Source organism: Hirundo rustica, chromosome 6 (genome assembly GCF_015227805.2).
Source record: "Hirundo rustica isolate bHirRus1 chromosome 6, bHirRus1.pri.v3, whole genome shotgun sequence".
Lineage (NCBI taxonomy): Eukaryota > Metazoa > Chordata > Aves > Passeriformes > Hirundinidae > Hirundo > Hirundo rustica.
The window spans coordinates 53,073,220-53,086,721 of record NC_053455.1 but is presented as its reverse complement, the minus strand read 5'-3'; the positions used below and the strand labels follow the sequence as shown (position 1 = coordinate 53,086,721).

The 13,502-nt window shown below is 37.8% G+C and overlaps 1 protein-coding gene across 1 annotated transcript in view; it reads left to right on the top strand.

The window, feature by feature from the left end:
• The window catches only part of SBF2 (SET binding factor 2), a 215,968-nt gene that overhangs the window by 134,917 nt on the left and 67,549 nt on the right, over positions 1–13,502 (top strand). The window contains 1 exon segment of the mRNA XM_040066769.1: positions 11,834–11,902. Coding sequence (XP_039922703.1) covers positions 11,834–11,902 — 69 coding nt within the window.

Genomic DNA, 13,502 nt, shown 5'->3' with positions numbered 1-13,502 from the left:
ATGTCCTTGCAAAATGGTAAAGAACAAGATCTAAAATTTTAGCAGCATAAGGATCTTGGACAAAATATGGCCATTAACACTAGTGTGGTACTGAAAGAGAAGGTAAGGGGTACCGTGGGATTCATGTCAGCTATGATAGTGAAGGTCTTCCTCAAGCTTGAGGATTTTCTTTGCTACTTTGAACTGCAGATAAGATAAAATAAATGAGAAAATGGTCAAATGCATCAGGATATCTATTCATATTTCTTAGAAAAAGACACAGATAAGAAATACTTATCATTTGAGTCATCACATTTATTGTACATGGCTGATAGTTCTTGCTGATACAGTGTGTTTCATTCAGTATATGCACTAAATAATGCCATGCTGTCCAGAAATTATCTGTTGAACTTCAGAATTGTGTTCTGCACTCATTTGGTGATTTACTAGTGGGTTCTCTGGAGCTGGAGTCATGCTGGTTTTAGGATGCCAAAGCCATTGCTAATGCTTGATCTTCTCAGTTTTTGTTTTCACTAGCCGTTCTTTTTTATCCGGCCACTGCAATCTGGCTCATCATTCTGAAAGCTCCAAACATGAATTGTGAGGAAAGAATTTTGAACAGTATGACTATAGTTGGGACTTAGAACTTCTCTATTATTTCACTGTACCCCAAGGTACAGAAGTTTTATTAAACTTCTCCTTGCCCTTTACTGTGATTACGTAGCAGAACTACCCTTTCAGCATTTTTTCTTAAAATGTCAATGAAATAAGAACAAAGCAGGTGTTTGAAACAGAACCTTTTGGAAGGAAGATCAGATAGCCTATCTATCAGATATCTATCAGGGTTTTGGAAAGGATTAACTGGCAATCCAAAATCTGGTGAAGAAGGCTTTCTCTGTGGCTAGTTAGCTGGATGTTGCTACTAGCAGTGATTTAGAAGGCTGTGGAACAGAAGGGGGGACGTACCAATTCCTAGAATTTGTATCAAAGAAAGAATTTTTCTGGAAGGCAGTGCTAGTACACTTCTGCTTCTTTGGTCCACACAGCGAGCTCGAGGATGTCTTTTTCCCTCTGGTTGTGTTTACCCTGCCAAACAGTTTTTACAGAGAACAGGAATTTTTTTAAGGACATCCAAACATGCCTCTTCAGCTAGATGACTAGTATGTTCTTTCTGCAACCAAAATTGGAGGAGTTAGTTCATGGAATTCTAACCTTCTTGTTTCTTGAACCCATTTAAAAATCCCTGAGAAAAGTACCAATTCAGCAAGCTTTAAGACAGAAGGATTCTGTGGGTAGTTCTACAATTGCCTGTTCAAAATTGGCTTACTGTTTCTTCCATTGTCTTTATCTCTTACAAAAAATGCTTCATGCTTGTTTTCACTTGGATTAATAGAAAAGCAAACATTTTGTTAATAATCAAGAAAATAATTTTTAATAAATACTTAATAAGAAACAGTCCCCATATCTCCTGTGCATTTATCATACTTTTATTATTGAACCACCAAAAAGTGTAAGATTTCAGATAAAATCTGTATCTGTATGAAAGAGAGGTGGCTGCTGTCCATGCACCGAAAAGACAATCAGGAAGTTTAAAATACTTAACATTAAGTTAAATAAAAATACTGTCTTTCCTATGTTTTCCTTTTTCATAATTTAAATATTTGTAATAGAATATATATTTTGTTGATAACAGTTGTTGTCTTGGAGAGAGCACTTTACTAAATCAAGCCATCTTGAAATCTCTGAATCTCTTGGGCATTTCAGACTTGCAGTAACATTCTTCCTTGATCACACAGATTTGATGTGTTAATCAAGGTAGACACTGCCTCTGCAACATGCTGCTTAATCATGCACAGCAGTGTATCTTTCCATTTCCCTGATTTGCCTTAAAGTAGTCTTTTCTATGAACTGTTTATCCTTGAAATTACTTTATCACTTTTATTTTTTTCCCAGATAAATTGAAAATTTCTGCTAATGGCTCTAGTAACATGATTTTTTCATATGGTGTGTGGTTGTTGTCGCAAGGTTGATTTTTGGGTTAAGCAACTTCTACAACAACTTCTATGAATGTTGTTAAGACTGCACTACTCTTTGAAACATAACAGAAGATTTACATTTCCTGCCTGTTATGGAACAGAGTGGTCTGGCAGCAGGGTTGGCAATGAGGGATTTTAGGTTCTGTCAACTAATATGGTGTGTCATCTGTGCCTGAACATGGAAAAGCCCTCACTGGATGAATTTGAGATTCAGAACCTTAGAATTACCTCAGAAAAACCTACAAAAGCACCCCTTGTCATCCTTGAAATTCTGCAGCCATTGCAGGTCATCCCAGAAATATCCTCTTCCAGCAGCTGACACTTGTTTCATGGATCCAGAAATGGAGCTGCACAACAAAACTGATCCAAGAAAACTTTTTCCATGAGCAGCTGGTCAGTGTCGTTCGTGTTGTCCTTTGGTGCAGCTGTACACAGACTATAGGGAGCCCCTGCCAAAACTGTAGGAAAGCTTTTCAGTACTATCAAGGTTGGCTTAAAAAGCTTGAAGCTCTTCTGCAGCAAGATGTCAAATACATATTGAGAAGAGACCCCATTTTGGGCAGTTGGTGGAAAATGCCTCTGCCAGAGGCATTGCTAGAGCCAGGCAAACATGGGCTTGGGTTCCCAGGAGCACCTGCCAGAACCCTGTGGATTCACTGGACATAGATATAAATCTATAAAATTGGCATCAGCTTTCTTGCCAATAATTTGTGTCTTTGCTGGTTGAGCACCCTGTTTTCTCTTTTTATATTTATTTAGGCTTTTGGGATTCTTTCAGTTGTGTACTCTCCTGATAGTTTCAGTCTCTTGGTTCAGATCCATAAACTTTCTAATTGTTTTGTTCTTTCGTCCCTGGTATAACTCTTTCTGAGACTAATGTTTTAGGATTTTTGACTTGTTTTGGCATGTATAGCGCAGCATTGTTCATATTTCCACATGGAGTTACCCTGTCCCTTCTACAGAACTTTGACAGGCTCAGGAGGCTCAGTTTGTGTCTGCCAGGCTGTGATGCCAGTCAGCAGCAGTCCTGCCCTCCAGCATATTTACCACTCTCCCAAATCTGATGTCAGTCAAAAGTGTGATGAAGATGCATTTTCATCCCATTTTCTGTGTTGTTAATGAAGGCATTCACCACAGTATCAGGCCCTGAAAACAGGATTCCGAACCACCTGCCTGTTAAACCTTGAGCCTGACAGTGCAGTCAGTTTTCCACTCTTTCATGCAGACTTTCTCTCCCAGCTTGTCCCCAAGGGTACCAAAGGAGCCTGCAAACAACAGGCTGCACTTCCTCAGATCCAGAGCTTGGTATTTCATTGAAGAAGATGATCCAGTTTTCCTTGGTCAGTTGGTTTTTTTGTGTTCTAAATCACTTTTGTGTTTTTCCTGTGTCTGGAAATGCTCTCTATGAGGACTTGCGCCCTACCATTCAGCTTGTAGCTCCCCCAGACCTGTTCATTGCCTTCTTTGAATTATTGTCAAAGGTTTTATTTCTGGTTCCCCAGAAAATCAGTTGGCAAGAGACTGAGTCTCCCAAGGGGAAAACTTCGGGGATTAGAAGTTCTCTTTCCTAAGATGATGTCATTGAGGGTCCTTAGCATAAATAAAAAGTTATTTTGCTATCATGTGCTATTCGGTGGAAAATTTTCAATGAGCCCTACTTCCAAGTTACATTTCATCAGACACTGTTCAGTTTCTCCATAGTGAACTAGACCCAAAATCTTTTGGTAACTGATTTGAACTGAGCGTCGACTCATGACATGATAGGAGATGGATGTAAAACTCTACTTCTATCCAAATGTTATTCTAAGTGAAAAACTGTTTTTTTTCAGTGAATCTTTTACTTTACATACCCATATAAATCTGATTTTGGTTTTTTTTTAGGGGTTCATTCCTGTTAAGTTGAAAAAATTGTATAGAATGTGCACTGATTATGTGTTGCATTTTTATTAAAAGTACGTGAAATTGGAAAATCACGTGAAACTTAGAACAGTAAAATTATGTTAAGTGAGGTGAATGTATTTGTACATATTTGAAAGTTTATGACTTTGCTTTAAAATTTAGGAGAGGAGATGCTGCTGGGAGTAAGGATGTGTACTTGTGAACTGATTTCTTAATATGTAATTGGACTATACTGTAATATGGCCTCTATTTTAATAGTTCTTTTAATATCTTAAGCATTTCTTAACAAAGTTTAACAGGCTGTCTGTACAGCAGTTTACAGAGTATCCTGTGTTAATATTTTGCAGTAGCTGTAGAAGTGTTTTTGGTCTACCAGGGCTCTAGGAGTACACTGCAGTTCCTAGATATATTATTAATTAATCACCACCTCCAACTGAGCAGTTAATGGATATTGATCACTTTTTTGTCGTGAATTGCAATGTATTCTATCATTTGAGTGTTGTTTGTCAAAATGTTTTACAAATTGCTGTGCAGGACCTTGTATCACAGCTGGTGTAGTTTAAGGTTTGGACAGAGTCCACTGTGAATGAAGCCCTGCTGTGAAATAAAAGTCAAAAGGCATCTTGGCATCCCAACCATTTCCTTGGGAGAAGATTACAGCCTGAGTATGTTGAACTTTATTGCCATGGGCCTCATGACAGTATTCAGAAACACGCATGGCATTTCTGTTAAAGAAACTCAGATGTGCTGAGATGCGAGGGATGGCATTCCTGTTTTTATCAGTATCTTGCAAAAAAATTTAAATGTTTTAGGCTTTTAGGGTGCAGGAAAAATACAGTGACAAATGTGTAGACAATATGCACATAAGAATTGAGGTTCCTGATCTCCTGAACATAATTTGTAACAAGGAAGAGGAAATGACTAACCTCAGGCTTAGATGGACATTTGTTTATTGAGAAAGCGTGGGGGTGGGGGGGAGCTTGACAGCTCTTCTTTGAGTGAAATGCTGTCTCTTGTTTTCACTTGCTATGCGATCAGGAAGAGGATGGGGCTGCGCAGAGAAAATCTGTTGCATTTGTTGTGAGCTTGTGAATATGTGGAGTAAAGAAAAAGGAAACTTAAAAATCATTGAACGCTGTGTGCTTGTGTAATTGCGTATAAACTGCCTTGATAGAACCCTGTTCCTTATACCACTATGCTTCAAAGGCAGGCAGAATTATGAGAATTCAGGGCCAGGTGAAGACAAACATGAAGCTCCTCAGAAAGTAAAATACCTCTAAAATAAAACTGGATCTACAGCCTGGAATTGCAGCTCTACAATATCTTGCATCCTGTTGCTGAAAGGATAGGTTCCTTGATTAAATGGTGTCTTGGTTTTGAAAGACAGTTGTCTGCATGTAGTAGTACAAAAAACCATGCAAGGTACCAAACAAAAATCCTGGAAAACCCTGACAGAGTCAGGGATAAAACCTGGCACCTTGGTGGTAATGGATGCTGGAAGCAGTCCAAATAAGTTCTCCTGGAGTAACAGATGTGGTTCTGTGGAGTAGAGGTGGTCCTGTAGAAAATCCAGTGATGATGAGATGGGTCCAGTCTTCCTCCAGGAATCCAGTGGAAAAACTGGATGCCTTGTGTCCTTCAGTGCCAGTTTTTATCTAGCTAGGAACAGTTGGCTCCTCCCTCACTGTGTGGAACATCTCACAATGGGATGATGGAATGTGTCATGTCATTGGTGAGCCCTAATGGCCCATTATCAGAAGATGTCCCCCTGGAGGATGGAGGGGTGGTGAAAGAGATAAGAAACACTGCTCCACCTGGTTTTAATGGCTGGGCCATTATCAGAAGGCATCTGCCCCCCTCCCCCATGGAAGGGTGAGAGAAGGAAAAAACATCTTCCAAAAAACAGCTTTCAACAAATGAAATAGAATACACTTTTTTTCGGTTACATAATTCAGTACAAATGGTCATTGCAAAGGCTGATCAGGCAGAAAGACCACAAAGTCAAAAAAAATCAGTGGGGATTCTCCTGGGTTGGGTGCTGTTCCTTTGTCATCGGCACTGGCACCACTCTGTGATGGCCATAGAAGGTGGAGAGGCTGTTACGTGTGGCAGAATTCAGAGCACAGGTCAAGTCTGTGGTCTGGACTTCATGTTCAATTATTGCTGTCCAGCCACATAGCAGTATGAGAAGCTGCTCATCAAAAGCCCAGGGATCTAATCAATGGTAAACCTGGAAGCCATAGACAACAAGAGTGGGTACTCGTCTTGTTTTTATTAGCTGTGAATCACGGCAAAAGTGTTTAGGCAGAACAAAAACAAATTGAAAGCTAGTGTTAATGAGCGACACATAAAATGTATTAGGGTCATTTATGAAGAAGAGTTGGTTTTTGCAAATTAATACTTTTGTAAAGCTCTTTATATTCTTATCAAGACAAGGAGTTTTTGAAACAATGAGGATTTTGTAAGGCAGTATCTCCCAACTTCTGAGTTTGTTCTTGCAGTTCTGTCAAAAGATAAGAGCTCTGCAGACCTTCTCAGTATGTCTACTTTGTATCCTCTTTCTCAGGTCCCAGAAGAGTTCCACTTAATAAAATTGTAGCTGCTTCAATAAGGTTTGATTTTCACCTTTGTCAACAAAGGAAAAGGGAAAAGTTTGATCCCACTATAGAGCAGAGCAGCAGCTGGCATTGATGGTAACTTCACTTGGCAAAGCTCTGTATGAATATTAGCAAGAAAGTAAATGCACATGATTTTTCACTGCTTTTTTCAGTGAAAATTGATGTGCATTTTGCTTCATTTTGCCTATGATTCCAGTAAGAAGAATTAAAACTTTCTTGTGAAGTTAATTATGTGACGCTATTAAAGGTAATATAAGTGATTATTGTCATATTGGCATTGATTCCAACAAACTGTCTTTTTAACTGTGGCTTTTAACTGTGAAGTTGAAGTTTGTAAGTTGAGTACTTTTAAAATTTATTTTGGAAATTCCAAGTAGGACTGTGTTTTTTCAAGACAGCATATAATTACATTAGTTATAATCAGATATTGTTAAATTGTCTGTTCATTTACTTGCATTTTTGATTCTGCAAAGATTGAATATAAGGGGACATTGATGGTAATATCAATTTACATAGAACAGATTTTTTTTTAATCAAAACTGTCATTTGTAATAGTTCAATTGCATTAATATTGTATTTGTATATGAATGAATAAAATTTATGCAGTTTATCTAATGAAAATGAAAAATAACCTTGTTAATATTAAAGTGTATCTATGAATAGTATTGCAGCTCTACCTGATCAATCTCTATTCCTTTTACCAAACAAAACATTTTTTCTAAGCTGGAATGTTGAATTCTCCTCTTGCTTCAGACAAAAAGAGTAGTTTGTGCATTAGGATTGACAGTTCATATTTCCAAAATATGAACTACATCAATAGTAAAAATAATGTGATTCAGTAAAACCCTGCCCACAAAATACACATGTAAGTATTAGGATCAAATCCTGACACCAGTGAAGTCATATTGGATTTGTAACTAATGTTTCACCTGTAATTTGTAGCCAATGTTCTGCACATTGTTACACATGCTGACTTAACAGTTCTTGGGTTAGTGCTTTAAAAATACATCTGACCCTAAAGTTTCTGGCTTTTTCTTTTCTGGATTCATTTTGAGCTCAGTCCTGCAGGGTGATGAATGCTCTGTGTATGCCTGAAAATTGACTTCAGTTTTTCCCAGGAGGGACAGTGTACTCTTGAGCAGCATTTTTAACAGAGCATGCATACATCCTACTGTGCTGCCAAAAAGGTATGGATCAAGTGCTGCCATGTTCAGCTTTCTAGTTTGTCGCTAGAGGATACGAATAAATGCTCACAGATCTGACTCCATGAGATGAAGGCTGAAGAAGAAGAACTTTATTGTTTACAAAGACCTCACTTTATAGGTTTTGACGAATGACCAGGGATTGGAGAACAAGGTTACCACCTCTCCATCCCACTGGCCAGGCTAGAAGTCCATCAGTTGACTATCATTGGAAAGGAATGTGGAAACATGATGATTACAGTACAGGCTATGGGAAATTCCATTACAGAGCTGGAAACATCTCAAAAAAGCTCACATAATATGGCAACACTAGTTTGGATGTATTCACTGCATGCTACGGTGATTTCATGTGATATTCAGGCCTTTGGGGAATTCCATGTATTTATGATGTTCCTGAATGTAAGGCAGAATTGGATCCCAAGTTCGTGGCATACTCGGATTTCTGCAGATTATTAAAAATGTGGTATCTCTTTGAAAAGCTTAGTGCCTAAAGCAGAAGGGGTTTTAATGCAGGAGGATACTCTGTCAGGTAGCAATTAATGAGAGAGACTACTGAGATTAATTTTAAAAGAAAATTCTACCTCAAATGTTATGTAGATGTTCCGTGCATGTCTTCTAGATTTTTATCATGTGACTAAGAGAAAGCAGAAATCCCTCAGTGTAAATTGTTGTTTAATGCAGGAAGAGAGGTAATTTTTGTGCACTGTCACGGTGCTTCACTGGCTTAGGCTTGCTCTTGTGGGGTATCAGAGGGGGCTTAACAGCCTTCCTGAACCTGCACGTCCAGGAGCTGATCACAGAAGATCCTTTTCCTGGGGTGACATTTCCCAGCTTTTCATCACTGACCGTACTGCAGAGGGCATCTCGGCTTCATGATGATGTGCAATACCTTGTTTTCCAAGCAAGAGTTTCCACGCAGTACCTGTTTGAAGTCAAGAGTGAGGAACAGAGTTGATTCTCTCCTCCAGCACCAGATGCCTAAGCCACCTACCAGATGCCAAAAGCCATCTCTGCTCCCCCGTACCAGCCCCATGTGTCCAGCCAAGCAGGCAAAATCCGTAACTTCCAAGCTCTCAGCTCTGCAATCTAATGGCAATATCGAATCACCAAAGTTTTGCTGCATATTTAAACTGACTGGAGTATAAAAGTAATTCACATGCGCTGTCAGAGTTAAGTGATGTAAGGAAAAACATTCTCCTTTTATTATTTACTTGTCAATTCAGTGTAGCCAAAGCTATTTTAAGTGTACATGAATTCCTGTAACACTTCCAATCTGCTACAGAGCTCAGCAACTGTCTGGATATAGGATCAGTATGGCCAGAACAATGTGCCAGGTTTTAACTCAATTAGGCATGGATTCAAAGCAGTACTCTGCATATGTCATGGTGGAAGTCTGTATTTCACTGTCAAAGAACATTGGTTTGTTGATGATTAATTTGCTGAAAATAAATTTTGTTCCCCAGATATGTTCGAGCTTCATTTTGTGAAAATTAGGTGGAAAAGCTTTGGTTATTTTATGGTATTTGATTTTTGTCTACTTTTGTAGCAGCAGTAAGATTATTTTTCACAATTGGTAAAGACATTATGTTTAAGGCAGCTGGATTGCATTGTTTCAGGAGTCTAAATTAATTGCCTACAACACATATATGACATTTTCAGTACTTCGGTTTGTCTAAAATTGGGAAACTGAGATTTCAGTGCAACCTCTCTTTTAGCTATGGCATTCTGTCTTGCAACTACAAAGCAGGTAAACAGTTAATTAGCTCCACTTATCTTTAAACAATAGTGTTATAATTTATTCTAACTGAGATTACTTTATATTCCTTGTCATATGTAGGAGAAGAAAAAAAAATAGAGATAATACTTCCATACTACAAGTCCATGTACTGCTGACATGGAATATGTGGAGAATTTCATACTTGAAGGAGGGAATGGAAAAATAATCTGATGTGTTTATATGGTGATGATATATATCTTTGAGACATGTTAGCTCTTGGAGTGTTGAATGCTCTCTAGGTGAAGATACATGGCTCGGTTTTTATAAAGATATTTTTATGTATATTTTGGATAAAAGCCCAAACTCTTTCAAATAATTTGAGGTGAGGGATTAAGTAGGTAACCTGAAATTGAGGATGGATTATTTTATACCTGGTTATAAATAATCACGTGCAGAAATAAGATATGTATTTCTTTGAAAGCTGTTGCACGTTTCTAAAGATTGGAAAGTTAAATTTTAAGTATGAAGTGTTTTTCTTAAGTGAAAAAGTACTAAGAATATTTATCATATATTAAACTAAAAATACATGTGCTAACTTCCAAATGGGGATTGAGGATGTAGATAACAATAGGAAATAATGTAGAAATGGAAAATTGAAAGCAGCTGAGGCTGTGTCCTTTAGCCTTATGCTCTGAGATCTTACAAACTAATTTGGGTTTACTGTACACATGTTGCAATACTAAGAGGCATCATTGAAACATTTACTGAGTTTCTCAGTGTCCATTTTTGTTAGTTTTCCTCTACCAGATTGGAAGCATGTTATGAAGCGTGAGCACTTGCCAAACTTGTATTGTCCATGCACAGTTAGCATTCATGCATTTGTGCAGAGTTAGACACATTGAAACCCTCAGTAACTCTGTGCAGAAATAAACCTTCACCATTGTGAGCTTGTTGTTTCCCTTTTCAGAATATAAGTGCAAGCAGTTTTCTAAATTCTGCTGTATTTAACTATAATGGACATTGGTATTCCGTTTAGGTGAGCTTGATTAAAGTAATAGAAGATGAAGGATTTGTTACTGAAAAATCACAAAGGTTGAAATAGACTTTGGAATTATGAGAAGCAAAATAGTCTTGTGATGAGTTTTTTTGGTCTATTGTTTTAAACCTGCAATCCACAGCCACTCTGCAGCCATTTAAAAACAAATAATGAGATGGATACAAATAACATCCTAATGATCCTTAACATTATTGGTTTTGTAATGTAGATTTCATATGTCTGCTATCACAATTGGCTGGTGCCAGGTTTTTGCTAGTTGCTCTGTTTTAGATAACTCTGATATGAGATGAAGGCATAAATGTAAGTCTGGCAGAGGAACACTTGAGATACTCCAGTTTTGATATTAGGTGAGTTGTTAGAGTTAATAGAGTGGTTTGAGTTGCAGAGTGCCATTTAACAAGACTGTTAAAGATGTTAAAAGGAATTGTTCTACTAGAAATGTTGGTTGTCCATTGATCATCCAGGGGCACAATAGTGATACATTTGTCTCACTATGTGTGTTATTGTATTCTTTAGTGGTGGCAAAAAGAGCTGCTGAAAAAACACCTGATCACTTTTTAAAAAAATATAATTTTTAACTCTTTTTGGCTATTTTTTGTTCAATTTTTTTATGGTCAAAAAAAATACAAGTAGTTTGTTTTTTAAATATTAAGTTACATTCCAATTCTGCTTTCTTTTAAAATACTGTAATAAAATCATGATTTCATCAGCACAATTGCTAGTTGATTTACTTTGGCATACCCTTCTCTGCCTAGAGAGACATGAATGACACACTTGACTGTTGAATGAGGCATTCAGAAACTTGAAGAGAATGGGTTTCATCTTTTTTTAAAGTTAACCTCGTGCCAAACTTTTGTAGAGGCCGTGGAGGTGATTGTTTCATATTGCATAAATGTCACATCCTTCACGTAGACGTTTTGAAAGGGCATTCTTTGGTCACCACATCACTTCCATTTTAGTCAAGTTTGCTCTTGACCCAAATGGAAGCAAGCTACCTTTTTATTGTTTCATAAATGAGGGAAACTTTCCTTATTATGTATAAACTGCATCAGTGAATTTATATTTTCGATGTGTGAGTGAGAAATTGGCTAATAAATTTCTAAAGTGGGAAGAATCACAGCAATACTTGCCTAGGAGATATCGTAAGATATAGATAGATAGAAAGATACACACACATAAATATGTGTTATTTTTACAGGATATTGAATTATTAAAGATTATGTTGTGTGTCAGAAGGATGCCAGAGGGATTCTATAATGCAGAAATGAAATTACAGTGCATAAAAAGTGATTTTGCTTATTTTCTTCTTTGTTTTTTTCTTGCAGGATTGTTCATCTTCAGAAGAATACAGCATTGCTGCAGCTTTGCTACCCCTGACAACTGCCTTCTATAGGGTGAGTTTCTATTGCAAACCACTGCTGTTTTGTATTTTTTTACATCACATACATTGTTAAAATGGAGAAAGGGGTGACAGGAGATACATGACGGCTAGGAAGATTGATTCTAAAATTTTTTAATGTCAGTGGAATTCATCAAATAGACTGGTATGGACATTACTCCAGAAGGACATTTGTTGATGTTGAGTCATTATGATTATGGACATACATGCAGATCTAAATGCCGGTTGTATGATGGGTTAGAGAATTATCATTGAATTATATTTAGTCACTAAATCAACAGAAAAGAATAATTTCTGATGTTACTATGTAAAAACTATTACTGTACTACTGTGTTTAATTTGGCACGTAAAACATACACTGGCCAATATAATATAATGGTCACTGTAGTGAAGTTGGCCAATAAAGTACTTGGCCAAAAGTACAACTTAAGTTTTCAGACTGTGTAGTTGTTAATTTTGGAGGATATTATGAATGGGTTGTTTTAACTGTATATTTCTTTTCAATTTCTTGTTTTGGTTTCTTTTTGGGGAGGGAAAGTACATAAAGTTTGATAGTGGCAAAATTCAATATGATAGTAAATAACAAAAATGTAAATAGTGCATATTTTATAAGTCATTATTTCAGAAGCAGAACTCTTGTAGTATGACTGTATTATTTCAATGTTCCAATACAGTAGCGTTTTCACCAGTTCTGGGTAGCTCCAGTCCTGCTTTTTAGCATGTACCTGCCTGAGGAGTTAAGTTCAGAATGTGGACTTGCTTGCAATATTAAATAACTTTGTTTAATGTGGATGTTGTTATACAACCCAGACTGGGAAGTAAGTGCTTAGTCGTTGGTAATCGGTACCCTGAGATACTGCAAAACAGTAGTTGCTTTGGCAGCTTATCTACACTGTAGTAATACAGAAATTGAAAAATACAACCTTCCACCTTTCAGATTGTGGCTTGTCTCCCTCACAGAGTCCCAGCTCCGTTTTTGCTCCAGCTAGCTCAAGAGACAAACTGCAGTTGGAAGGATTTTTTTCCTCAGGGTCCCAAAACCCAGGAGTGGCCAGGAATCTTTTCCCTTATCATGAGAGAGCGAGTCCCCCTCGATGGCACAGAAAGGTCTGCACTTGGTCTGGGGAGAAACCAGGGCTTTATTCAGTCTGTCTTCTGCGGTCCTGCCCCAGGCCAGGTCAGGAGCCCCTTCCCACTCCCCTGACCAAGAGGCCTTGGCCCCGTATCCCTTCAGCTTATATCCAGGGAAGGGGCTAAAGGCGGTGACAAGCCACTGCCCAATCAGGGATAAGGTGGGAGTGGAACAGGGTTGGATTACATTCCAGGAGGGGAACAATGTGGGAGATGGGCTGGGGGAAGAGCAGGGACAAACTTTGGGATAGTACATTTTCCAGGGGAACAGGGTGGGGTATAAAACCCAATATAAAAATTAAATACAATATGAAACCAAATAATACACAGCAACATCAGATGGCCTGTGAGGCATTTATAAGTAGCCAGAAGTAAAATGCAGAAAGTTCCCAGTTTTAGCTGAATGGAAACCAAGGTTTCTGCAACAAAAAAGATGAGAAATCAGTCAGTCATTTTCAGTTTAA